The 25,766-nt window shown below is 48.5% G+C and overlaps 2 protein-coding genes across 2 annotated transcripts; one reads left to right on the forward strand and one right to left on the reverse strand.

Annotated features, from left to right (window-relative positions):
• The first annotated feature begins 221 nt into the window (after positions 1 to 221).
• PARK7 (Parkinsonism associated deglycase) lies at positions 222 to 6,580 on the forward strand. The gene is made up of 7 exons (XM_060684741.2): positions 222 to 318; positions 1,296 to 1,406; positions 2,149 to 2,250; positions 2,884 to 2,943; positions 3,370 to 3,439; positions 4,555 to 4,641; positions 6,262 to 6,580. Exons 2-7 carry the CDS (start codon positions 1,317 to 1,319, stop codon positions 6,420 to 6,422), a joined length of 570 nt encoding a protein of 189 aa, XP_060540724.1. The 5' UTR covers positions 222 to 318; positions 1,296 to 1,316; the 3' UTR covers positions 6,423 to 6,580.
• Positions 6,581 to 8,691: 2,111 nt separating this feature from the next.
• Positions 8,692 to 24,058, reverse strand: ERRFI1 (ERBB receptor feedback inhibitor 1). The gene is made up of 4 exons (XM_034404794.3): positions 23,962 to 24,058; positions 12,613 to 12,804; positions 12,395 to 12,468; positions 8,692 to 11,672 (listed from the first exon to the last, which is right to left on the reverse strand). Exons 2-4 carry the CDS (start codon positions 12,723 to 12,725, stop codon positions 10,537 to 10,539), a joined length of 1,323 nt encoding a protein of 440 aa, XP_034260685.2. The 5' UTR covers positions 12,726 to 12,804; positions 23,962 to 24,058; the 3' UTR covers positions 8,692 to 10,536.
• Between the last annotated feature and the right edge of the window lie 1,708 nt (positions 24,059 to 25,766).

The raw sequence follows: 25,766 nt of genomic DNA on the forward strand, positions 1-25,766 counted from the left end.
CAGCCCCCTGCACACCTTTGGGAGACCCCCACCCACCCAGCATTCCTGGGGGAGGGGTGCATCACCCCCCCACCCCCCAAAACCCCACCTTTTGCAAGCTGCACATTTTGCAAAGTTGCAAAAATTTATGCTGGCTTGGAGGGGGGGGGAGGGAGGGAGGGAGGAGGCGCGTGGGGGAGGGGGATGTCCGCGCCCCTTCCTCTTGAGTCCCTCCCCCCCTCCCAGGCGCCGCCCCCTCCCCAAAGGCGCCGCCCCCCCCACCCCGTGACGCAGCACCTGCCCTTCGGAGCGAGCGCGGAGCTGTAACCGAGATTGAGTGTAAGAAAGCGGGGGTCCCCCTCTCGCCCCCTTTTTAGGGCAAGGGTCTCTCCAGCGGGTCCCTCCGTCTCTTCCCCAGTCCGTTGCCCCTTTTCTGGGCCGGGGTCTCCCCAACTCCCCACCAATGGGTCCCTCCCTCTGTCTTTCCCCGGTCCGTCGCCTCTTTTTGGGGCAGGGGTCTCCCCAACGGGTCTCCCCCTCCCTCCCCAGTCCTTAGCCCCTCCAATTTTGGGGGCAGGGGTCTCCCAACCAGTCCCTCCCCGGTCTGTAGCCCCCTTTCCGGGCAAGGGTCTCCCCCAATGGGTCCTTCCTTCCCTCCCTGGTCCGTCTTCCTTTTTGGGGGCAGGGGTCTCTCCAATCAGTCCCTCCCCGGTCTGTAGCCCCCTTTCCGGGCAGGGGTCTCCCCCAATGGGTCCTTTCATCCCTCCCTGGTCCGTCTCCCATTTTCTGGGCAGGGGTCTCTCTCCAACCAGTCCCTCCCTGGTGCGTCGCCCCTTTTCTGGGCAGGGGTCTCCCAACCCCCAACCCCCCACAAATGGGTCCCTCCCTCCGTCTTTCCCAGTCCGTCGCCTCTTTTCGGGGCAGGGGTCTCCCCAACGGGTCCCTCCCTCCTTCCTTCTTTCCTTCGTTCCCTGGTCCGTCTCCCATTTTGGGGGCAGGGGTCTCTCCAACCAGTCCCTCCCAGTTCCGTAGCTGCTTTTCTGGGCAAGGGTCTCCCCCAACCAGTCCCTTCTTTCCTTCCTTCCTTCCCCAGTCCTTAGCCCCTTTTCTGGGCAGGGGTCTCCCCAATCGATATGCACCCCTTACAGTTGACCGGTGAGAGAGCTTTGCGTGGCCAGGTCCTTCTCCCCGGAAAATGGGCTTCTCCCTCGCCCCCCCTTCCCCCGGGCAGAGAAAGCAGGGTGGCTGGGGGGGGGCTGTCGTCCCTCGAGAGACCCCTCCCCATCATTTGTCAATGCGTTTTGCACCCCCCGCAGAATCGCCGCCGCCGCGTCCAGATGGGCTCCAAACGAGCGCTGGTGATTTTGGCCAAAGGGGCCGAAGAAATGGAGACGGTCATCCCGACAGATCTGATGCGCAGGGCAGGAGTAAGTCCGTGTGCGGAGCTGAGACCCCCCGCCAATTCTCTCAAGGGTCTTTCTTTGCCCCCACCCCCACCCCACAAACCCAGGCAAGAAGACCCTCAGAAGCCCCCTCCTCCCAAAAGCTACCAGGGCTTCCGTCTCCGGGGTCAGCTGTCCTTACCTGCCCACAGGTGGGGAAAAGCTTACACCTGCACTCTTTTTCACCTACTTTTCCTTTGATTTTTTTTTTGTTTGTTTCTTGTTTAATGGCAGGTAGTCCTCGACTTATGACCACAACTGAGCCCGAAATTTATGTTTTTAAGTGAGAAATTTATTAAAGTGAATTTTGCCTCGTTTTACGAATTTTCTCGCCACGGTCGCTAAGCGGAATCCCTGCGGTCGATAAGTTAGCAACTTAAGCGAATCTGGCTTTCCCTGTGGATCTTGCTGGTCGCAAAAGGGGATTGCGTGACACCCCCTCCCGTCATAAATACGAGTCAGTCGTGCCAAGCGTCTGAATTGTGACCGCGGGAATGATGCAACGGTCATAAGTCTGAAAAAGTCCCCCTTTTTTTTCCCCCAGTGCCATTGTAACTTCGAACGGACACTAATTGAATGGAAGCTGTAGGTCGTCCTTGACTTACAACAGTCCCTTTTAGTGGCCCACCCGTCTTAAAGCGGACAAGGCTGAGAAATCCACTGGAGACCTCGGATGCTGGCTTAAATTCTGTGCTCACCCAAAAATGATGGTTTATTTTTAAACCAGATTTCCGTGACGGTTGCGGGATTGTCCGGAAAGGATCCTGTGCAGTGTAGCCGTGATGTGGTGATTTGTCCCGATACGAGTTTGGAAGAAGCCCGGAAAAAGGTTTGCCCCCCCCTTCCCTTTTTTTGTGGGGTGGGGTCTTTGGGGCGTCCCCACTTTCCATTTAAAATGGTGTTTCTCATTCATGGCCACCTTAAGCTGGGTGGACTTCAACTCCCAGAATTCCCCTGCCAGCCACCTTAAGCTCTGGTGGATTCTGGGAGTTGAAGTCCACACAGCTTAAAAATACCTGGCAGGGGAATTCTGGGAGTTGAAGTCCATGCAGCTTAAAAATGACTGGCTGATGAATGCTGGGAGTTGAAGTCCAGGCAGTTTAAAAATACCTGGCAGGGGAATTCTGGGAGTTGAAGTCCACGCAGCTTAAAAATATGGCTGATGAATTCTGGGAGTTGAAGTCCAGGCAACTTAAAAATACCTGGCAGGGGAATTCTGGGAGTTGAAGTCCACGCAGCTTAAAAATATGGCTGATGAATGCTGGGAGTTGAAGTCCACACAGTTTAAAAATACCTGGCAGGGGAATTCTGGGAGTTGAAGTCCAGGCAGCTTAAAAATGACTGGCTGATGAATGCTGGGAGTTGAAGTCCAGGCAGCTTAAAAATACCTGGCAGGGGGATTCTGGGAGTTGAAGTCCAGGCAGCTTAAAGGGGTGACTTTTTCCCCTCACTCTTTTTTCAGGGGCCGTATGATGTGGTGGTCCTGCCAGGAGGTAACCTGGGAGCTCAGAACTTGTCGGAGGTAAAACAACAAGAGTCAATTTTCTGTCAACACACCCATCTTCTCTCCTTTGTATGCTTTAGATTTTAGAAGATAGAGTAATAAGAGTGGGAAGGGACCTCGGAGGTCTTCTAGTCCAACCCCCTGCTTAGGCAGGAGGCCCTATACCACTCCGGACAAATGGCTTTCCTGCCTCTTCCGTGTCGGAGCACCCACAAGTTCTGGTGGCAAGCTGTTCCGCTGATTAATTGTTGTCTCAAGTGTTTAGGAAGTTTCTCCTTAATTCCTTGATTATTCCATCCACAGATGCAGTTCTGTGTCCCTATTTCCATTTTTTTTTTTTTGGTCCTTATCCTAATTTTTTGCTCTCATTTGACTTCTGCTAATTTTTTATTTATTTATTTTTTAAACGATCCCCCCCCTCTCTTTTTCTTCTTATTCTTGCAGTCTCCCCTCGTGAAAGAAGTCCTGAAGGATCAGGACAGCAAGAAGGGCCTCATCGCAGCCATATGCGCAGGTAAGGTCCTACCTCCACCTTTGGGTCAAGCTCCTCTGTGGGCAGCCCCACCAGATCTGAGAGCCCCATTGGGAAAGGCGGATTTGGGGGGCTTCATTAATGGCCGGGGAGAGTGGGGGCAGGGGGGATTGCAATGATCAAGCCTGGCTCTGCAGGTTTGCAATCAAATTGTAAGCATCCAGAAGCCGCAAATAAAAATTCTAAGCATCCAGAAGCTGTAAATAAAATTATAACAATCCAGAAGCTGTAAATAAAATTGTAACAATCCAGAATCTGCAAATAAAAATTGTAAGGATCCAGAAGCTGCAAATAAAATTATAACAATCCAGAAGATGCAAATAGAATTATAAGAGTCCAGAAGCTTCAAATAAAATTGTAAGCATCCAGAAGCTGCAAATAAATTTATAACGATCCAGAAGCTGCAAATAAAAATTCTAAGCATCCAGAAGCTGTAGATAAAATTATAACAATCCAGAAGATGCAAATAGAATTATGAGTCCAGAAGATGCAAATAAAATTATAACAATCCAGAAGCTGCAAATAAAAATTATAAGCATCCAGAAGCTGTAAATAAAATTATAACAATCCAGAAGCTGTAAATAAAATTGTAAGGATCCAGAAGCTGCAAATAAAAATTATAACAATCCAGAAGATGCAAATAGAATTATAAGAGTCCAGAAGCTTCAAATAAAATTGTAAGCGTCCAGAAGCTGCAAATAAATTTATAACGATCCAGAAGCTGCAAATAAAAATTCTAAGCATCCAGAAGCTGTAGATAAAATTATAACAATCCAGAAGATGCAAATAGAATTATAAGAGTCCAGAAGCTTCAAATAAAATTGTAAGCGTCCAGAAGCTGCAAATAAATTTATAACAATCCAGAAGCTGCAAATAGAATTTATGAGTCCAGAAGCTGCAAATAAAATTTATAAGAGACCCAGAAGCTTCAAATAAAAATTCCAAGAATCCGGAAGCGGCAAATAATGTATAACAATGTAATGTATATGCAAATGTATATAACCCACAGCTCATCCCTTTTGGACCGGAGCCAGCAATGTTGGGTGAATCATAGCTTGTTTTTCTCTCTCTCTCTCTCTCTCTCTGTCGGCCTGCAGGTCCCACAGCCCTCCTAGCTCATGGAATTGCCTTTGGAAGCAAAGTGACCACTCACCCCTTGGCCAAGGACAAGATGATGAGCGGAGGTCAGTATCCCATTGTCGTGGGGAGGGACAACGGAGCGTTGTGGGTTTAACAGATTAAGAGTCGGAAGGGACCTTGTGGGTCATCTAGTCCAACCCCCAGCCCAAGCAGGAGACCCTACACCATTTCTGACAGAGGGCCGTCCAGTCTCTTCTTGAAAGCCTCCAGGGATGAAGCTCCCACAACTTCCGAAGGCAACTTCTGTTCCATGGGTTGATGGTTCTCACTGTCAGAAAAATCCTCCTTATTTCTAGGTTGAATCTCTCCTTGGTCAGTTTCCATCCATGATTCCTTGTCTGGCCTTGGAGAATAGCTTGACCCCCTTCCTCCTCTTTGGGGAAGCCCGTCAAATATTGGAAGATGCTCTCCTGTCTCCCCTGGTCCTTCTCTTCACTAGACCAGCCATGCTCAGTTCCTGCAACCGTTCATCGTATCTTTGAGCCTCCGGTCCCCAAACGATGCTCATGTTTCTTATATACCAAAATATAATCTAGATCAGGGGGGTCCCCCAATTCCTTGGCCATAATCCACTACCGGTCCTTGAACCGTTCGGAACCAGGCCGCAGAAGTGGCGGCCAAGCACCCGAATGTCCTACAAGTAGTCCTCGACTTACGACCACCATTGAGCCCCGGAATTTATGTGGCTAAGTGAGAAGCTTGTTGAGTGAGTTTTGCCCCGTTTTACGAGTTTTCTTCCTGCGAATTCTCAAAACGGAATTCGGAAGCTGCAAATGAAAGTTAACAAGAATTCAGAAGCTGCAAATAAAATTAAAAGAATTCAGAAGCTGCAAATAAAATTTAAGAATTCGGAAGCTGCAAATAAAATTCTAAGAATTGGAAGATGCAAATAAAATTCTACGCATTCAGAAAATGCAAATAAAATTCTAAGCATTCAGAAAATGCAAATAAAATTCTAAGCATTCAGAAAACGCAAATAAAATTCTAAGAATTAGAAGCTGCAAATAAAATTCTAAGAATTGGAAGATGCAAATAAAATTCTACGCATTCAGAAAATGCAAATAAAAATTCTAAGCATCCAGAAGCTGCCAATAAATGTTATGATCTTTCTTTGCCATCGTTGTTAAGGGAATCCCTGCAGTTGTTAAATTAGTCACGTGGCCGCTAAGCGAATCCAGTTTCCCCGTGGACTTCGCGCTCCTCGGAAAGTCGCACAAAGGGAGATCCCGTGATCCCCGGGGACACTGCAGCCGTTGTAAAGATGAATCCGTCGCTACGTTGTTGTGTCCTGGAGGTCATATGCTCCACATTTGGATGCTTGGCAGCTGACTCGTGTTTATGACGGTTGCGGCGTCCCCTTTTGCGACCATCTGATGAGCAAAGTCCACCGGGAAACCCTTCACAAACAAGCAGCCATTGTGAACGTGAAGCATCCAAGCATAAATCACGTGCTGCAATGGTCATAAGTGCGAGGAACGGTCCCAAATCCCTTTTCTCAGGACTGTTGTAACTCTGAACGGTCCCTAAATGGAGAACCTTGAATCAGAAGTGGATCTGGAGCGGAGTTGAGGGTCGGAGAGCCACGTAAAGTTGTTGTTGGGGGAAGTGGGTGCCTATTTTATCACCTGGAGTAACTACTAAGGCTTTTCTCTTCCCCCGTTAAGATCACTACAAATACTCGGAGAATCGAGTGGAGAAAGACGGGCACATCATGACGAGCCGAGGACCGGGTACCAGTTTCGAATTCGGCCTGGCGATTGTGGAAACGCTGCTGGGGAAGGAAGTGGCCGCCCAGACGAAAGCGCCTCTCGTCCTTAAGGACTAGAAGCATGACACATCCAGAAAGCCTCGCCTGTTTCATTTTTACGACCAGGAATATTTTTTCCCCCCCTTTAGTGGGCGAACCGTCGAAGGAACGGAGCAGGGTTGCCAGCGTCCCTTGTGGCAATTTCATTCATGCAATAAAAAAGAATACGCATTGAACGGTGGTGTTTTCTTGGCCGGGAAATCATTAAAACAAAACAAAAAAAATAACTTTTTTTTAAATAAACCTTACACCCAATTCCGTTCAGAATTATAAAAAAGTGATAGAAAAATTATAATTTTAAAAGAATTAGAATTAGACAAGAATTAGAATTAGACAAGAATTAGAATTCAAAAAATTACAATTATCTATAAAAAAATTCAAACCTTGCGCTAGGAAAACGCAAGTTGGGCAGCGGGGAATAAAAAAAGCAGCGAGCATTGAACGTTATAAAACAAATTAGTATTTAGTATTATTTTAGCATTTTGAGTGTCGTTGAAGAAATTCCTCATCATTTAGAACTGAGTTTATTATTTAGCATCGGAGGTTATTAAGTAAATTTAGGATTCAGTATTGAGTTTAGTTCAGGATTTAGCACAAAATAAACAGATAATTTTAGGGCTCGGCATGGAGCATTATCAAACAAATTATAGGTAGTCCTCGCCTTGTGACCACAGTGGAACCCAAAAATTTATGTCGCTCAGCCAAACATTTGCTAAGTGAGGTTTGCTCCTGTTTTACGACCTTTCGTGCCAGAGTTGTTAAGTGAATCTCTGCAGAATGTTAAGAAGATTCCGCTTATGAATAAATGAATGGTCAAAAGGTCGCAAAAGTGACCTTGGGACCCGTCATAAATGCAAGTCAGTGGCCAAGCGTCGGAATTCTGATCACGCGGCCGCGGGGGATGCTGCAACGGACGTTAAGTGTGAAAAACCATCGTAAAGGTGAGTTGCCAAGGGTCTGAATTTTGATCACGCGATGCCGCAAACAGTCGTAAGCGTGAGAAACGGTCCAGAGTCCCCTTTTTTTCTCAGGGCCGTTGTAACTTTGAAACGGTCACTAAATGAACTGTTGTAAGTTCGAGGATTATCGGTATTCATGCATGGAAAAAGTCCCTCTGGTGGCAGAGGCACCTTCAAACCCACCCAAAGATGGTGGTCTTGTGGGGGGGTAACTCCACTGGGGCAGAATTTGGTCCCCCCCCTTTCCCCCCCCCCAGCTGTAATGCCCAAAGCATCCACCAGAGGGCAGAGTTGGACGGGATTGCAATCTGATGAGAACCCAGTTCTGGGTTCAAGATTCTCTGATCTATCCGCTGGATTAAGAGCAAAATCCATCCCTTTTCAAACAGGATCACGTTGATTTAAATCGCTAGTAAAAAGGCTTGATTTAAATCCACTCGATTTAATTCGTAATTTTTTTTTTTTAAAGAGCAACTGTCACCTCTGCTGTGAAATTGTGCGGGTGCATCCATGCCGAGCCTGGATTCATTGGACGAGTTTACCAAAAAATGTAAATATTGCAGAATCTTACGCTACGTAACGTAAGCTCCGTTTCATGCTGAATAAACTAAATGATTAATGTAACTTAAGTAGAAAACTATCTTTAGATAGCTTATTCCAAAAGCATTTTATTAAAATAAATCTGATTTTTTTAAAAAAACGATTTGAATCAGAAAAATCTGATGCAAATTTTTAAAAATCCTATTTTTTTATTTTTTTTAAAAAAAAAATCATCAAATTTTTATCCAACCTGTTTTCAAACCTCCGTTCTGAAACTGTGTTTGTGTGGGTGTTGGAAAGACCAAAATTGTCCTTTTAGCAAACATGACGTAACAGCCCCAGTGTTATTTTAAACATTTAAAATTTTCTGACGTTCTGACGAGCTAAGCCAAGAGGGGAAGTCCGATTCGCTTAACAACCGTGGCATTAAAAGCTGCACAGTGAGCTGTGCCTCGCTCAGCAACACAAAAACTGTGGTGGTTGTAACCCGAGGAGTTAAAAAGTCCCAAAACTCGCAGCTAGCTGCCTTCTTTAGGAGCTTCAAAACCCAGCCTACAACTTCTTCTGCAGCCGCAGCGTGGCAGACTGCCCAATGTTGATAGTAAGCACATCGTACGACGGGATTGACCAATGTTGGGAGTGCGTAGGAACACACACCCTAAAAAACACACAGCGAGTGGCAATTCTGTGTGGCAACTCCATTCGGGCTCGCCGTCTTAAAAAGAGCAGATCGAAGGAGAACAGGGAAGGGGAAGCCTGGAGAACCCAATAAATATAGGAGCTGCACCTTTACCATAAATAAGTATGTCATAACTTTATTAAATCCAAGACGTGACAATATATATATATATATATATATCTCCAAAATACAACAACACAAATCCCCTCGACAACTGTACACCCCAGACCGAAGTTTTTCAGTGCATTGTTTCTGTGATTTAACCTTCATTTTCGTTTGGATTAGAACGGTCAGCTTTCCTAAAATGTCAGGAAAGAAGAAAAAAAAAAGAGAGACACAGAAAATGTTCCCCATTTTAGCGGATCGGGAAGTGTAAACAATGGGGGTTTGTGTTAATCCCACCACTCAAAAAAAACCACCAGGACGGACCTTGGTCGGAGCGTACGTTTTGGCCTCCTGCTAATTTATCCAGTGGGCATGTTGAATGTGGAATGAAACCCTTCGTGGATCAGAAATTATTCAAAAGTGGGACCAAGCTCCGTTCCCAAGATTCGTGACCCCACAATCAAGAACGGCTCTATATCGAAACAATTGGTCCCCCTTTTCAAACAAATATTGTGGCCGAGTCGGAATGCATCTTTTGAGTTGTTGTGCAGTCACACAAAGCCCTCAGCAGCTGCAGAAACGCAGAGCTGTTGAGGGTTGACCCCCCCAACCCTCCCCCCCGGGGCCATGCCCCATTTTTGGAACTGGGCCGTACCAGCGGCGAGCGACTCTACACACGTCCGTAGCTTTACTTGTGCGTGAGTGGCGGGCTCTCGCGCACTTGCGTGAACCGTGGGTGCTCCGCTCGAGCACGAAGGTCCTTTTGTGCGAGTCCAAATGGAGACACGAAACCAGAAGTGGGTTTCACTTACCTTTGCTACCGGTTTGGAACTGTGAGCGCGCGTGTGTGCGTGTTTGCTTCGTGCAGAGCGTCCGTGATGACGTCCGGGCAAGTGGGTGGAGCCTCCCACCGCTGCTACCGGTTGAAATCCACCACTGCACAAAACCATCTCCTCTCCCTGTCCTCCTCCCCCCCTGGGGGCCGGACCACCAAGCTAGAAAGTTTGGGGACCGCTGATCTAAAGAAATCAAATAAATCTTTCTTGGACCTCAAAAATGTAGATGGCTGCGCAGCCCACGGAACAAGACCAAAGAAGGGACAAGCCAAGGGACAGGGAAGTGGGTGGGCGGCCCAACTCTGTCCATGGCCGTGTTTTCCCCCGCCCATCCCCAAAAGGAACAGAGAAGACAGAACATCCCGGGACAGAAATAATTTAAAAATCTACCTACCCCCCAAAGTGGAAAAACGTCTATTAACACCCACAAAAAAAAATACTGAACTTCTGGGCTTTCAGTTAAAGCCACCAGTCACCTCAGCAGGACTACAATTTGGTCGTTCTAACTTAGGTGAGTTACTACATATATATTATTCTAGAACGGGGATCCCCAACCCCGGGGGCCGCAGCCCGCTACCAAGCAGTGGCCCGTTCAGGAACCGGGACGTGGAAGCAGGCAGGACAGCAGGCACGCACGATGCCATTTGTGCGAGTGGGAGACGTGCGTGCCCGCCAGTCGCACAAAGGGAGCTGCATGCATTCGCGTGGAACCATCCCACTTCCACCCCTCACCGGTTCGTAAAGCCATAAAGGTCGGAGACCGCAGCTCTCGAATATTCAATAACTGGCCAATCTCAGTTGTGTAGGACTTGTCGTCCTTCCAAGTCTCCTCCTCCTGGGTGTCGGCAGTTGAGCCGTAGCTACCATTGCCGTCCGTCCAGGAGGCTCCAGCACTGACGTCTCCACCTCCCCTTTTATGTCCAGTCTCTACACAGGGTCCTTGGAGAAGTTGTCGCTGTTCTCGGATTCAAAAACTTTTCAACGTTCACCGCTGTCCTGTCACCACTGGCCCCCTAGGGAGAAACCATACACGCCAAATGTTTGCGTTTGACTAGTCCTCCCAAGTCAGCCTTGACCAGAGTGGCAGCTTCGGGGCCCGCCTGCCGCCGTCCCTCCTCCGGCCTCAAGCTGCCCTCTTCTGCTTCCCGGAAGAACATCTCATATTTGTCCAAATAAGGGGGTCTCTCGGGCAAGAGGTAGTAGTGAGTGGAGCTGACTTTTTTGCCGTTTTCGATGATGGGGAGAATACAGGGCACCTTGTGGGATGAACCTTCGCTGTTCTGCCTCTGGAGAGCTTTGCTACTGACGTACTTCGGATCCGGGGCAAAACTCTGCGTCGGAGGCATGACCCCGTGGAGATACGCCGGCAACGTTTTGGGACTCGGCGTCCGAGAATGGCTCCAGGGCAGAGGTTCCCGCGGAGGGACTTTGGGCGGTTTGTCCTCGTCGCTATACGCGCTGGAGGTCACTTCGGCCGACCACCTCCGATAATCAGGTTTGAGGGGCCGGGGAGGCAGAGGTACCCTGGGGGGAACCTCGGGTTTGTCGTCATCGGAGCTGGGAGACGAACGACAGAGGTGGCTAGAGACCCTGACTGACGGTTTGTTGAAGGACCCAGCAGGGCCTGAATGAGAACGGCGGAGCCGGCGGTGAGGTTGTTGTTGTGGCGGTGGAGGGGGCGGACAGGTGCTCTCTGGACAGCTGGGCTGTTGCGGCTTCACCTCTGCCGGAGCGTCGAAGTAGGCGTAGTTAATCTGGCCGCAGCCCCTGAAACTGCGCCTACCCTGAGCTGAAAGCTTAAAACTGGGACTCGCGCAGTTCTCCAGCAAGAAGTCGGTATCCGAACTGGTCAGGAACTCCACTTCTCGATCCACTTCGTCGTGCAGGAAGTTTTCGGCGATGGGCAGAGGTGGCAGTGGACGGGCGCTTCGCTCCACCGAAGACAGGGGAAGGGAGAGGAGGGGCCCACTCTTCCCCGGGATTTGAGAAGGCGTCTCGTCAGAGTTCCGGTTCATGGTCAGAGAAAGTCCACCGAAGCTGGGAACGAGGCGGTCTTCGGAGGCGGAAGGAGCAGGAGGGTGAAGGAGAGAAGGGCTGGCTCTCAAGAGGAAGCTCGTACCGCCGTCTGGATCGGGACAGGAGACATGGCCTAGAAGGAAAGGTATCTTGGGATAAATAAGGTAAAGGTAAAAGTTCCCCTTGCACATGTGTGCTAGTCGTTCCCGACTCTAGGGGGCGGTGCTCATCTCCGTTTCAAAGCCAAGGAGCCAGCGCTGTCCGAAGACGTCTCCGTGGTCATTGGCCGGCATGACTCAACACCAAAGGCACACGGAACTCTCTTACCTTCCCACCAAAGGTGGTCCCTATTTTTCTACTGGCATTTTTTTACTTGCTTTCGAACTGCTAGATTGGCAGAAGCTGGGACAAGTCACAGGAGTTCACCCTGTTACGCGGCACTCGGGATTCGAACTGCTGAACTGCCGACCTTTCGATCGACAAGCTCAGTGTCTTAGCCACTGAGCCACTGCCTCCCTTTTAGGAGGGATAGATAGATAGATAGATTTTGGATAACTGGAAACGCTAAGGCCCACAGGGGAAACTCTGCCTTTTATGTAGAGTTCCCCATTTTTTTCGGCTTTGCGGACCGGCTGGTTGGGGGGGGGAGGGAAGGGTATGTTCCCCATGAGCGGTGGGCTTGCGTGGAACCATCCCCTCTGCCCCCCCCCCCAGTCCCTGGTCTGCAAAGCTGGAAAATTTGGGAGCCCCTCTGCGCTAAGACAAGAGGAACGCAAGGCCTTCCGGGCGGCGGAGACCCCGAAAGCCTTCAGGTGGGATAAAGTAAGAAACGGGACAATTTTTCGGGGTACCTACCAACGGAGGTCAGGGGATGCGGTCCTGGGTTCAGGTTGCAAGCCATTGCTACGGAGTCCACGTGGAAGAAAGGGCTGAGTTGTAAGAGAAAAGAGGGGGGGGAAAACACACAACTGTAAATGAAACGGGAAGCACGACGGCGTGTCTAAGAGTCCGATGCGCTGCGTCGTCCATCTGTCCCGCTCTCTTCCCGCCCCCCCTCTTTGTCCAGCACTCACTTTGCAAGCTGGCTGTTGTGGCGACGGCAACAGGCCTCCAGGCTTCCATTACGGAGAAAGCCGGGGTTCAAGGAGAGGTTGACCTCCTGGGCCGCAATGCCTGTAGTGGACATGGCCTGTGGTGGACAATGCTTGGCCTTCTCATCGGGCTTTCAGAAGGAGTCCATGGTCTTCAGAAGCTCCCTGGGCTCCCTGGGGAAGGAAGAAGAGGGAAGCGTAAGAATGACCCCAAGGTCAAAGGAGAAGGGGGGGTGAACCTAGATGCTGCGACGGTCCTAAGGGTGAAAAACGGTCCCAAGTCCGTTGTAACTTCGAAAGGTCACTAAAGGAACTGCTGTTAAGTCCGTTTAGTCGACCGGAATATTTCAGACTTCTCCATAAAGGAAGTTTGGATTTCCTTAACACTGATTCCCTTTGTGGAGGCCAAGAAAAGCAACACTTGGAAAAGAGAATGCAACACAGGGAGGGAAAGGAGACCACCCAGTGTTTTAATGAGGATTATGCAAGTAAGCAATAATGATATTAGTATAATGACTGTAATTCTCCCTATGTTTTGAGCTCTTTCCTTTCTTTTCCTTTTCTTTCTTTTTCTTTCTTTATTTTCCCACTTATGACTGCTTTCCTTTCTCTTTCTCTCCCTGACTTTTTTCCTTCTTTCTTTCCTTCTCTTTCTCCTTTTTTTTCTTTCCTTTCCCACTTATGACTGCTTTTCTTTCTTTCTCTTTCTCTCCCTCTGACTTTTTTCCTTCTTTCTCTCGCTCTTTCGTTCTCTCTTTCCTCTTTCCTTTTCTTTTTCTTTCTTTCCTTTCCCTCTTTTTCTTTCTCTCTCCCTTTTTTCCTTTTCTTTCCTTCTTTCCTTCTCTCTTTCTTCTCTTTCCTTTCCCACTTATGACCGCTTTTCTTTCTTTTTCTTTCTCTCCCTCTGACTTTTTTCCTTCTTTCTCTCTCTCTCCTTCTCTCTTTCCTTTCCTTTTTCTTTCTTTCCTTTCCCTCTTTTCCTTTCTCTTTCCCTTTTATCCTTTTCTTTCCTTCTTTTTCCTTCTCTTTCCTTGTCTTTCCTTTCCTTTCTTTCTCTTTCCTTTTTGTTCTTTCTTTTCCTTTCTCTTTCTTTTTCTTTCTTTCCTTTCCCTCTTTCTTTTTCTTTCTCCCTTTTTTCCTTTTCTTTCCTTCTTTCTGCTCTTTCCTTTTTTCTTTCTTTCCTTTCCCAGTTATGACTGCTTTTCTTTCTTTCTCTTTCTCTCTCTCTCTTTCCTTCTCTCTTTCCTCTCTTTCCTTTCCTTTTTCTTTCTTTCTTCCCTTTTTCCCTTTTCTTTCCTTCTCTTTCCTTCTCTCTCTCTTTCCTTGTCTTTCCTTTCCTTTCTTTCTCTTTCCTTTTTGTTCTTTCTTTTCCTTTCTCTTTCTTTTTCTTTCTTCCTCTCTCTCTTTCTACCCTTTTTCCTTTCCTGTCCCGAAACACAAAAGGCCTCTGGTGCCCCACCCTCCTATCTACTCCCCTCCCGGCCTCAGTTTCTCAAAAGGCAACCTAGATTCCCCTCTCCTGGCGTGTGGGAGAAAGCTGGGCCACGAAAGGAAATTGTCTGCAGCGCCCTTCCTGTCTCCAGAAACACCCCTTGCGCACTAATAACAACTTGCAAGGTGTGTTATTAGTGAAAGGAAGTCGTCCCATAATGAAGGGATGGAGGAGAATATTCTGGAAAGGGAGGGGAGGGATGCCCAGGTCAGAGCTGAATCACCCAGCCCCGGGGGGGGGGAGAGAGAGAGACTGGAGAGAAGGGGCACCTGGAGCCCCCCCCCTTGGGCATCAGCCTCGATGGGTCCACGGGAAGGGCAGGGAGGGAACAGCCGGACGAGAAGGAGAGGAGCAACCTAGAACTAAGGAGCAATTTCCTGGCAGCGAGAATAACCCGCGGAACGACTTGCCACCAGAAGTTGCGAGTGCTCCATCACTGGAGGCTTTTTAAGACGGGATCGGACAACCTTCTGTCTGAAATAGTACTATAGGGTTTCCTGCTCGAGCTTGGGGCTGGACTAGAAGACCTCTAACTATAGAGTTTCCTGCTCGAGCTTGGGGCTGGACTAGAAGACCTCTTAAGGCCCCTTCCAACTCTATTCTGAACTGGCAAATACTCCGCCGTCTTACTAAGCCCTACTTAAAGACCCCTTGCACCAGTCGAAAAAGGGACCCCGAAATTCCTTTCGCTTCGACGGCTGCTAGCACGCAACACAACACAACACAAGACAACACAACACAACGACGAAGTGGCCAATTTTGTTCCCCCCAAAAACCGCCTCCCCCAAACTGCTCTCATTTGCAAACCCATTCTCTCCCCGCCTGAGCCTACAAGCAATTATCTGGGGGGTGGGGAGGGAGAGGAAGGAGGGAGGGAGAGGTCATGAGGGTGACCCCCCACCCCCCCACAACCATTCAAAAAGCCAGGATTTTCTCTGTGCCAAGCCCCCCTCTCGGGGTTGTGCCAAGGAGCCCGGAAACGACAGAAAGGTGAGGAGGGGGGGGTCTACAGAGAAAGAGAGGTGGGGTGGGGGGCTCAGAGTTCATCAGAAAGGTGAGGAGGGGGGGGTCTACCCTGCACAAAGAGAGAGACAGAGAGGTGGGTGGGGGGCTCAGAGTTCCTTTAAGCTGGGCTTCCCAAAAAAAAAAAAAAAAACCACATTCTCCCAGCCTTTGCTCTCTCTCTAGTTTTTTTGCCTACTCAGCCGCCAACTATCAGGAGTAAATCTCCAGAGGCGGGAGGGGCACACAACCGGCTGCTCATCCCGGTTTAACAACTACCTGACATCACTTCCTCCGCCTTTCCAACGCCTGCGAGAGGAGGAAGAGGAGGAGGAGGAGGAGGAGGGGTGGGTGGGAAGAAGGCACCCCATCGGAAGCCACTCCTGAGTTAATACAGGTTTCCACCACAGCCTGGAGGGGAAAAACTCAGCACAAGCAAAAAGGGGCAGGAGGGCAAAGCGGGCACGGCGGGCAGCCTTCCTTCCTTACAACAACCGGAATATAATTATAATAATAATAATAATAATTATTATTATTATTATTATTATCCATTTGGGGATGCCAGGAGAGCCGGCTCTCCGCCGAGCGTTTCTTAAAAAGCCGGCAATTTTTATTATTTTTGTGGATTTTATTTTAAACCAGCCTTGCTTTTTTTAAATTCAGGCTCGCTCGCCTGCCCGCCTTCTGCCAGCCGAGCCGGCTCTGGGCCTAGAGAGAAAAGGGCAGGGCGAGAAGGCACGGCTGGCGCCTCCGAAACAGCCCATCCCGGAGGGGCCGCCACTGCCGCCCACCAACCAACCTCCCCCGCGGGAAAACTTTGAAGGAGATGCTGGTTGGAAGACGGCACGAGCTGATCTGGGAGATTTTGTTTTTTCTCGCGGGAAGGTTATTCTTCCCCCCCCCCAAAAAAAATCCAGAATTTGGAGAAGGGACAATATTACCTCCTCCTCTTCCTCTTTGCAAACCCCTCTCCCTTCGAACACTGATGATGTTACCTAGTTGGGTCATTAGACGTCTGCAAGGAAACCCCCAAGCTCAGAGAGCACCAAGGACCCCATAGTCTTCCTCCTCCTCTTCCTCTTCCCCTCTGCCTCCTCCTCCTCCTCTTTGCAAAGCCTACTCCCTTCTAACACTGATGATGTTACATAGTTGGGTCATTAGACGTCTACAAGGAAACCCCCAAGCTCAGAGAGCACCAAGGACCCCATAGTCTTCCTCCTCCTCCTCTTCTCCTCCTCTTCCTCTTCCCCTCTGCCACCTCCTCCTCCTCTTTGCAAATCCTACTCCCTTCTAACACTGATGATGTTACATAGTTGGGTCATTAGACGTCTACAACGAAACCCTCCCCCCGCCCCAAGCTCAGAGACCACCGAGGGACCCCCCTCAAATTGAGACCGCTGGTTTTTTTTTTTTTTTTTTTTAAATCAAACATTGATCATTCGGCGTTATTTTTCATTTAACAGCGAAAGGAAAATTCTCGCGCCTTCCGCTCTTCGAAGGAACCGGATATGACCCCGAATGCGATTCAGACAAAATGTTTAAATCCATACTGACTTCTGGGCAATTCAGCCCCGCTTCTAGAGAAAAATCAGAGCGTCGTTTTTTAAGGAACCTACAGTGAAACCCCAAGAGGTAGTCCTCCACTTACGACGGTTCGTTTAGTGACCGCTCGAACGTTACAACGGACCTGGGGAAAAAAGGGGGGAGGGGCTTTTGACCGGGTTTTTTTCCCCACGCTTAGAACCGTTGCAGCCGTCCCCAATTCAGATGCTTGGCCACTGACTCGTATTTATGACGGTTGTTGGGTCCCAAGGTCACACGACCCGCTATTACGACCTTCTGACCAGCAAAAGTCAAGGCGGGAAGCCAGATTCACTTAACAACCATGTTCCTCCTTTAACAACTGTAGCAAGATCGGTCATAAAACGGGGCAAAGCCCACTTAAATGTCTCGCTTAACAGCAGAAATTTGGGGGGGGTTCAATTGCGGTTGTAAGTTCGAGGCAAGCCACGTTATATATTTATTATATATTTATCCTGCCCTTTTTATTCATTCATTTATTTATTTTTTACAACTGAAGGCAAGGGGGCCTCATCTTCCATCTATTTTTCCACACAACCACCCTGCGAGGTAGGGCTTGACCGAAAGAACAACTGGCAACTCAAACATCTGGCCCTTCCCAAACTCTTCATTCAAAAAAAAAAAAAAGAGAGAGAAAACTTTTGCAAAAGTTGCCCCAAAGAAACCAACAACCCCAAAACAAACCCTTTTAGACTTTTTTTAAAAATTGTTAAATTAAATTAAATTTAAATTAAATTTAAACATTTTAAATTTAAAAATTTAATTTTTTGTTTTTTTAAAAAAAATCCATTTTCATACCCGAGTTCATTGTAAGATGAATTGTAAAATGCTAAAAATATGTGGGGTTGTTTGGAGTTTTTTTTCTTTTTTGGGTTGGTTTTCGGCCGTCCACGGGATATGAAATTGTGGGTGAGTCAGAAATATCCAAAGTAAAAATACTGGAATTTCACAGATGAATAGACTATACAATCACAGGATGTGATGACCGAGTCATCCGCCGTTTCTACGTGCTCAGCTGGAGGAAGATAAAATTTGGTGAAGGGTCGGGGACTAATCGGGATCGGGAACAGAGCTGGAAGGGACCTTAGAGGTCTTCTAGTCCAACCCCTTGCACGAGCAGGAGACCCGTAGCTTAGTCCGTTCCGGACAAGTCTCTTCTTCAAAGCCTCCAGTGATGGGAGCAACTCACAACTTCTGGAGGCAACTTCTCTTCCATTGATCGATTGTCCTCACTTTCTAGGATGGGAAATCCAGATTGTCTTAAAACAATGCAGGTTTGAAGATGGCCAGTTTTGCAGAGATGGCGAAGATTTCAGCGTACTTAAAGAAGACCGAACTCAAAGAGACTTATGTAGGGGAGTGGAAAAAGTGGATAGATTATGTGCAGAATAAATACCAAACTAGGAAATATCAGATAGCTTTTAGCTGAACGAATGTATTATGTCGGGTTAAATTAATTGAGTTTTAGGAAGGTATTAACAGTATATAGGGGGTGGAGGGGTTTAAGTTTTATAAAATGTATTTCTCAATTAGGATTTTATACTGTGGAAGTCCTGGGGGGGGGGGAAAGGGGAGGGTTAGGGAGGGTATGGGGGGTTTGGGGGGGGGGAAATTGGGGAGAAAATGTATTTGTAAAACTTTAAAAAAAAAAAAAAATTAAAAAAAAAAACATGCAGGCACATGGGTAAGACGAGGCCCTAAACCCAAAAAAAAACCGAAGACCAGAGCAGCCAAGAGCTTCCATTTCAACCCACTGGAAATAGTCCTCGGTCTACGACCATAACTGAGCCCAACATTTCTGCGGGTTTTGCCTCGTTTTACCAACTTTCCTGGCCGCATTTGTTAAGCAAATTGCTCCGCACGGTCAGTTCTGCGAATCCTGGGGGGCAATGATCACATGACGCCCACCCACCAGGACACTGCGACCGTCGTTAACTATGAGTCAAGGGCCCGAGAGTCCCGAATTTGGATCGAGTGTGACCGCGGGGGATGCTGCAACGGGCGTTAGGGTGGGGACAAAAAAAAAAACGGGTCATTTTTCTCAGCCACGTCGTAACTTTGAACGGCCGCTAAATGGAACGGCTGTAAGACGAGGGCTACCTGGAATCTGAACTTTTTTGAGTTTCAAAAGAGTTATTAGGAAAAGGAAAAGGCCAAGTTAGCCAGCTCAGAAAGTACCTCCGAATAGGATGAGGGAAAAAGAGACTTAGTAGTAATATTTGGAGGAAAACAAACTGTAAAAATTCACAATTCAAGGACAGAGAGAGAGAGAGAGAGGGAGACTCCTTGGTGCCCTCTGAGCTTGCTTGTTTTCCTCCTCCTCTTCCTCTTCCTCCTCCTCCCCCTTGCAAATCCTACTCCCTTTCTACCACGGATGTTACCTAGCTGCGTCATGAAATATTTGCAAGAAGAAAAAACCAAGATCAGAGTTCGAGGAACCGAGAGGAAACCGCTCCCCCCCTCAACTACCTCCGCACTTCCATCATGCATGGATGATGTTACCGAGTTGGGTCACAAAACGCCTGCAAGAAAATCACAAAACTCAGAGAGCACCAAGGACCCCACAAACCTCCCCCACCTCTTTCCTTCTTCCTCCCTTTTCTTTCCTTCTTCCTTTTCTCTTCTCCTCTTCCTCCTCAAACCCCACTCCCTTCTAACCCTGATGGTATTACCTAGTTGGGTAATTAAACGTCTGGGGAAAAAAAACAAACCCAACCAAGCTCAGAGAGTACCAAGGACCCCACAGTACTCCTCCTCTTTCCTTTTCCTTCCTTCTTCCCTTTCTCTTCTCCTCTTCCTCATCGACTCCTCAAACTCCACTCCTTCTAGCACTGATGATGTTCCCTTGTTGGGTAATGAAACGTCTACAAGCAAACCACAAAACTCAGAGAGCACCAAGGACTCTACAAACCTCCTCCTCCTCTTTCCTTCTTTCTCCCTTCCTCCCTTCTTTTCTTCTCTTCTCCTCCTCAAACCCCACTCCTTCTAGCACTGATGATGTTCCCTAGTTGGGTAATGAAACGTCTACAGAAAACCACAAAACTCAGAGAGAACCAAGGACCCCACAAACCTCCTCTTCCTCTTTCCTTCTTTCTCCCTTCCTCCCTCCCTTCCTTCTCTTCTCCTCCTCAAACCCCACTCCTTCTAGCACTGATAATGTTCCCTAGTTGGGTCGTGAAATGTCTACAAGAAAACCACAAAACTCAGAGAGAACCAAGGACCCCTCAATTTCAACCCTGTGCAAACAAATATTCCTCCTTTGTCGGTATACACACACACACACACACACACACAAATATATCCATAGATCGGCAACGTGGGATCCGTTGCCCCAAATTCTCACGGCATGCGCTGCTTACCACTCAAGCAAAAATTCAGCTTATCCGGAGGCTGCTGCGTTGCCTTGGCAGCCCAGAATTGGAAACGATTCCTGCAGCAAACGCCAAACACGAGCTTGCACAAACGACAACTTAAAAACCCCCTTTGTGTCCTTGCCGGACACAACAAAACGGTGTCACCCACAAAACTTTCCTATCAAGGGTCCCGGAGGTGGGTGGGGTGGGGGAACCTTTTTTCACTCTTCTAACACACACACACAGTCCGTTGGGGGTAATTGAATTGCTCAAAAAGAAACGGCAAAGATCCATTTGTGGATTACACAAAATTGTGAGTCGGCCGTCGGCCATTTTTAAGCTAACATTTTAATCGGAAGAAAATCCCGATATTTTTTTACCAAAACCTGGTTTTGGAGGAAGACGAAAAATAGCGGAAAGCTTTTGAATCGGGGGCTAATCAGAATCGGAACAGAGCTGGGAGGGACCCTGGAGGTCTTCTAGTCCAGCCCTCTGCTCGAATAGGAGACCCTAAACCATACCAATCAATCAATCAATCAATCAGAATAGAGCTGGAAGGGACCTTGGAGGTCTTCTAGTCCAGCCCTCTGCTCGAGCAGGAGACAGACCCTAGACCATTTCAGACAGCTGGCTGTCCAGTCTCTTCTTGAAAACCTCCAGTGATGGAGAACCCACAACTTCTGGTGGCAAGCAGTTCCACTGGTTAATGGTTCTGATTTTCAGAAAATTCCTCCTTAATTCCTGGTTGCTTCTCTCCTTCGGTTAGTTTTCATCCATTGTTTCTTGTCCTGCCTTTTGATGCTTTGGAAAATAAATGGACCCCCCCCCTCTTCTTTGGGGCAGCCCCTCAAATACTGGACGATGCTATCACGTCCCCCCGTGGTCCTTCTTTTCTCTAGACTGGCCAAACCCAAATCCTGCAACCGTTCTTCGTATCTTTTCGTCTCCAGGCCTTTTAATCGTCTTGTTTGCTCTTCTCTGCGCTTTTTTCAACCTCTTTTTTTTTTTTAACGTGGGGACCAAAACTGAACGCAGCATTTCAGGAGTGGCCTTACTAAGGCTTTACAAAGCCTAGGAATTCAGAGTTTATTTATTGCTAGCAGTATTCCCGAACCTAATTTCTCCCAAGAGGAAGGAATTGTGTCCCTTCATCCTTTCTCTCTTTTGGTCTTTATCTCCTTTCCTGAAAATGTCCACGGAAGGAAACCAAGTAATTAAACGTAATTAATATCAACAAACCACAATCACCAGCAAGCTTAGATTACACAGTTCCACCACATCCTTTTTGCAAAGTGCCACGGAAGAGCCCCGAGGAGCTACACCACGACGCAACTCTGGAGGAAGGGAGAGAGGGGTTTCAGGGACAGCCCCCTACTCACACCTAACCCACCCAAACCCAGTTGGAAGACAATGAGGCTTGTTACTGGGCTGCAACACAACCGCAACTTCAGGATGGGATTTTCGTCGTGCACGTCGTCCCGGACTTGTGGACATTTCGTTTAGCGTCCGTTCCAAGTTGCAACTGGAAAAAACGCGACTTATCGGCGTTTTTTTCCACACTTAACGAGCGTCGCGGACGTTTCCCCGTGGGTCAAAATCCATACGCTTGGCCACCGACTCGTATTTACGACGGTGGCAGCGTCCCCCCGCGGTCCCCCTTTTTGTGACGAAGTCAACGAGGAAGCCGGATTCGGCTTAACCCCCCGAGAGACTTAAGTTAGCCAAGCTTGCAGGGAATCACTTCACAACGGTGGCAAAGGAAAGCTCTTGAATTTGATCCATTGGAATAAGAGTTGGAAGGGACCCTGGAGGTCATCTATCCCAACCCCCTCGCTCAGGCAGGAAACCGTAGACTTTTCCGGCCAAAAGGGCTGTCCGATCTCTTCTTAAAAACCTCCAGGGATGGAGCCACCCACAACTTCCGGAGGAAAATTATTCCACTGGCTGATTGGTCTGCAATTATAGAATTGCAGAACGACTGAGTCGGGAGGGACCTCGGAGGTCATCTATCCCAACCCCCTGCTCAAGTAGGAAACCCTAGTCCTTTTCAGACCAATGGCTGCCCAGTCTCTTTTTAAAAACCTCCAGGGATTGAGCCACCCACAACTTCTGGTGGCAATTGTTGTCACCTGCCATGGCAAATCTTGGCTCACACCCCTGGGGTCTCTTCCATGCCAGCCGTCCGGAGGACTTCCCTCCTGCAACCATTACTCGATGGGCACTTGCCCCGAAGAGCAAATGGCATCTTTTAAAATAAACCAGCTTTGCAAAAAAAAAAGAAAGGGGGGGGGCAGCACAAACGCAATCCTTGGTAGGCGCCACAAAAAGCTGGGTGCAGGACCCAGAGTGGCGATGTGTGTGGGGGGGGGCTCGGTTGCCCCCTTTGCCCGCCAGTTCTAAAGACCATCTGTTGAATATGATGCCTGCTCTGCCCTAGACTGGCACTGCCCTTAACCCACAGTGTGGTCATCTTTTAAGAAATGGGGGGGGGGCAGGGCGATGCCCAGGTATTTGATGGAAGCATTTTGCAAAGGCGGGGGGGGGGGAGTGGGGGAGTTAGAGGCTGGCACCAGCGTTTCTGGTGCCACACAAATGGCACAATCATTGTTGGCTCGGGCAACGCGCGGGGAAGGGCGGGGGAGAGGTCGAGACAGCTGGTCGTTCGGCTCTTGCAGCTCAATCTCCCGAAAGGATAACAGAATAACAGAGCTGGAAGGGGCCTTAGAGGTCTTCTAGTCCAACCCCCTGCTCTGTCAGGAGACCCCCCTAGGCCATTTCAATCCATCTGTCAATCAGGATAGAGCTGGAAGGGGCCTTAGAGGTCTTCTAGTCCAACCCCCTGCTCTGTCAGGAGATCCCCTAGGCCATTTCAATCCATCCGTCAATCAGGATAGAGCTGGAAGGGGCCTTGGAGGTCTTCTAGTCCAACCTCCGCTCTGTCAGGAGACCCCCCTAGGCCATTTCAATCCATCTGTCAATCAGGATAGAGCTGGAAGGGGCCTTAGAGGTCTTCTAGTCCAACCCCCTGCTCGAGCAGGAGACCCTAACCTAGACCACTTCAGACAGGTGTCTGTCGGGTCTCTTCTTAAAAAGCCCCCAAATGACGAAGCACCCACGACTTCTGGTGGCCAGCTGTTCCACTGGTGAACCGTCCTTCCCTTTCAGAACGTTCCCTCTCCTTAATTCCAGGTTGCTTCTCTCTCTCTCTCTCCTGGGTCAGTTTTCCATCCATTGCTTCTCCTCCTGCCTTCAGGTGGGCTTTCGAGGACAGGTGAAGCCCCCCTGCTCCCTCTTCTCCTTTGTGGAGGTGGGGGAAACCCCTTAGACCTGCAAGCTGAGCCCCCCCACCCCACCCCACCCCCACCTCTTTGGAGACCAGGGGACAAAACCCTCCACCTGGCACAATGCATTCTTCCTGGCAAGCCCAGGTGGAGGACAGGAGAGGACTACCTGGCCAGGAGGTGGTTGTTGTTGTTGTTGGGGAGGGGGGGGGAGAGAAAAGAGAGAGGGGGGGGAGAGAGAGAGAGAGAGAGCCGCCTGAGCTGCAATGAGCTCACCTTCCTGCCCCCGGGCGGTCTCCTAGCAACCGGGCTCGCCCTACCTGCGCTGCAGGTGCACCGCGCGCCGTCGCCTCCCCGCCGCGCTTTGCAGGACGATGACTAAGGCTTGCTTCCCTCCCCGCCACCAGGAGCCCAGGGGGGGGAAAGCGGGGCTGGGGGAGCCTCAGGGGATCGGAGATGGGGAAGGGGCTTCAACCTTGGCTCCCCCCCTCCCCTTCCCCTTGAGCCCCCAGCCCCAATTCCCTCCCCCCTCCCTCCACCACTGCATATGGATAAAAGACCCCCCCCCACTTTTCCCCCCACCCCCCCTTTTCCTCCTCTGCCTCCCTTCCCCTCTACTCACCCTAGAGGGCGCCCGCGAGCTCCGCTTGCAAAAGAGCCCCCCGCTCTCTCCTCCTCGGCGGCGGCGGCGGCGTCACTCTGAGCTCCAGCCCGGGCGAGAGGGCGCTTTTATAGCGGAGGGCGGGGCCGGCGGGAGGCGTGGCGAGAAAGGCACGCCCACTTCCCCTTCCTTCCCCCCCCCCCCTCGGCGCCGCCCTCTTAAAGCGGCGATGCCTCTTTGGGTTGGTCCCCGCTTTGCGACCTTCGGCTTAAATCAAATCAAAATCAAATCAAATACCCTCCGCGGTTTATTAAACCCGCTGCGCCCCTGAATTTCTGTTTGGGGGAGCGGGAGGCCTTTTGGGAAGAAGCGAGGCTTTTTTTTTTTTTTTTTGGTCGCTTTTTTGGGGGGGTTGTTAAGTGAGACGCTGCGGTTCTTAAGTGAGGAATGAGGTTGTTAAGCGAATCTGGCTTTCCCCCCCCCATCCCCCCATGGACTTGACTTGTCTTCTAGGCCAACCGGCTGCTCAAGAAGGAGACCCTAGCCTAGACTATGTCAATCAATCAATCAATCAATCAATCAATCAGAATAGGGTTGGGAAGGGACCTCAGAGGTCTTCTAGTCCAGCCCTCTGCTCAAGCAGGAGATCCTAGACCATGTCAATCAATCAATCCATCCATCCATCCATCCATCCGTCAGGAGGAGCCGGATTCATTTAACAACCGGGTGGATAATTTATCGACCGCCGTGACTCACTTAACGACGGTGGCACGAAAAGTCATAAAACGGGGCAATATCCACAGTTGAGCTCCATCATGGTCATACATTGAGGGCTTCTTGTATTAAACTGTCTTATAAATTGGGAAACTTTACAACTTATTTGGGAATATTCAGACTATTCTATTAATATTCTTTTTTTTAAGTTTTTTATTTTATTATTTTATTATTATTATTTTTACTTATTTGGGAATATTCAGACTATTCTATTAATATTCTTTTTTTAAAAAGTTTTTTATTTTTATTTTTTTTACAAACATATCAAATCAATGCACGAACAGGGTGTCGTACATTCTAATACGAATAAAACTAGTAACATTAATCATAGCTATTGCATTCAATCAACTTATGTATTTCTAAGAACGATACACAATTATATTAAATTGCAATCGGTCATGAGTCAATTATTCCATGTTTTCTCTTATTACTGCCTTTAATTTATTATATAAAAAGTGTATAGACTGCCATTCCCCCTTCTTTTATTTCTGTCACTTATTCTAACGATCAATGCTCTTTAAAAGAGAAGGGAAGGGGGGAAAAAATAAACCCCAGCTCTTGTTTTGCTCGATTGGAGTTAATTTTGCAACCGAGTTAAGTGTATCGAATGATTCAAATCAATATGTTGACTCAGCAGATGGACTTGGCAAATCAACTCTCTGACTCACTCTTATATAAGTAACTTAAAAGGGGGTATTTTGATGAGGCAGCCCTGGCAAAAATTAAAATATTCTAATCACGAGGTGGAGACTCCTGTTTTTAATTTATTTTTATTGCTTTTTAATTAATGGCAATAATAATAATAATAATAATAATAATAATAATAATAATAATAATAGTCCACAAACATCGTCAGGAGGGAGAGGCACAGAAGTAATCCTTGACTTAACCAGCAGAGTGGAACCCAACATTTCTGCTGTTAAATGAGATGTTGGTTAAGGGAGTTTTGCCAAGTTTTATTTTTTTATTTATTTATATTTATATTATTTTATTTTGATTTATATGCCGCCCTTCTCCGGAGACTCAGGGCGGCTTACAATGCGCTAAGCAAT

Source organism: Pantherophis guttatus, chromosome 15 (genome assembly GCF_059756535.1).
Source record: "Pantherophis guttatus breed Tessera chromosome 15, ASM5975653v1, whole genome shotgun sequence".
Lineage (NCBI taxonomy): Eukaryota > Metazoa > Chordata > Lepidosauria > Squamata > Colubridae > Pantherophis > Pantherophis guttatus.

What these genes read in the sequence shown, in the direction of transcription:
- ERRFI1 (XM_034404794.3), bottom strand. Translation starts at nt 12,725, where the DNA reads ATGTCCACTACAGGCATTGCGGCCCAGGAGGTCAACCTCTCCTTGAAC. An exon ending in CACAACAGCCAGCTTGCAAA is followed by an intron (nt 12,469 to 12,612) that starts GTGAGTGCTGGA and finishes CTTACAACTCAG; the next exon opens with CCCTTTCTTCCACGTGGACT. An exon ending in GCATCCCCTGACCTCCGTTG is followed by an intron (nt 11,673 to 12,394) that starts GTAGGTACCCCG and finishes CTTTCCTTCTAG; the next exon opens with GCCATGTCTCCTGTCCCGAT.
- PARK7 (XM_060684741.2), top strand. Translation starts at nt 1,317, where the DNA reads ATGGGCTCCAAACGAGCGCTGGTGATTTTGGCCAAAGGGGCCGAAGAA. An exon ending in GAGCTCAGAACTTGTCGGAG is followed by an intron (nt 2,944 to 3,369) that starts GTAAAACAACAA and finishes TTATTCTTGCAG; the next exon opens with TCTCCCCTCGTGAAAGAAGT. An exon ending in CATCGCAGCCATATGCGCAG is followed by an intron (nt 3,440 to 4,554) that starts GTAAGGTCCTAC and finishes GTCGGCCTGCAG; the next exon opens with GTCCCACAGCCCTCCTAGCT.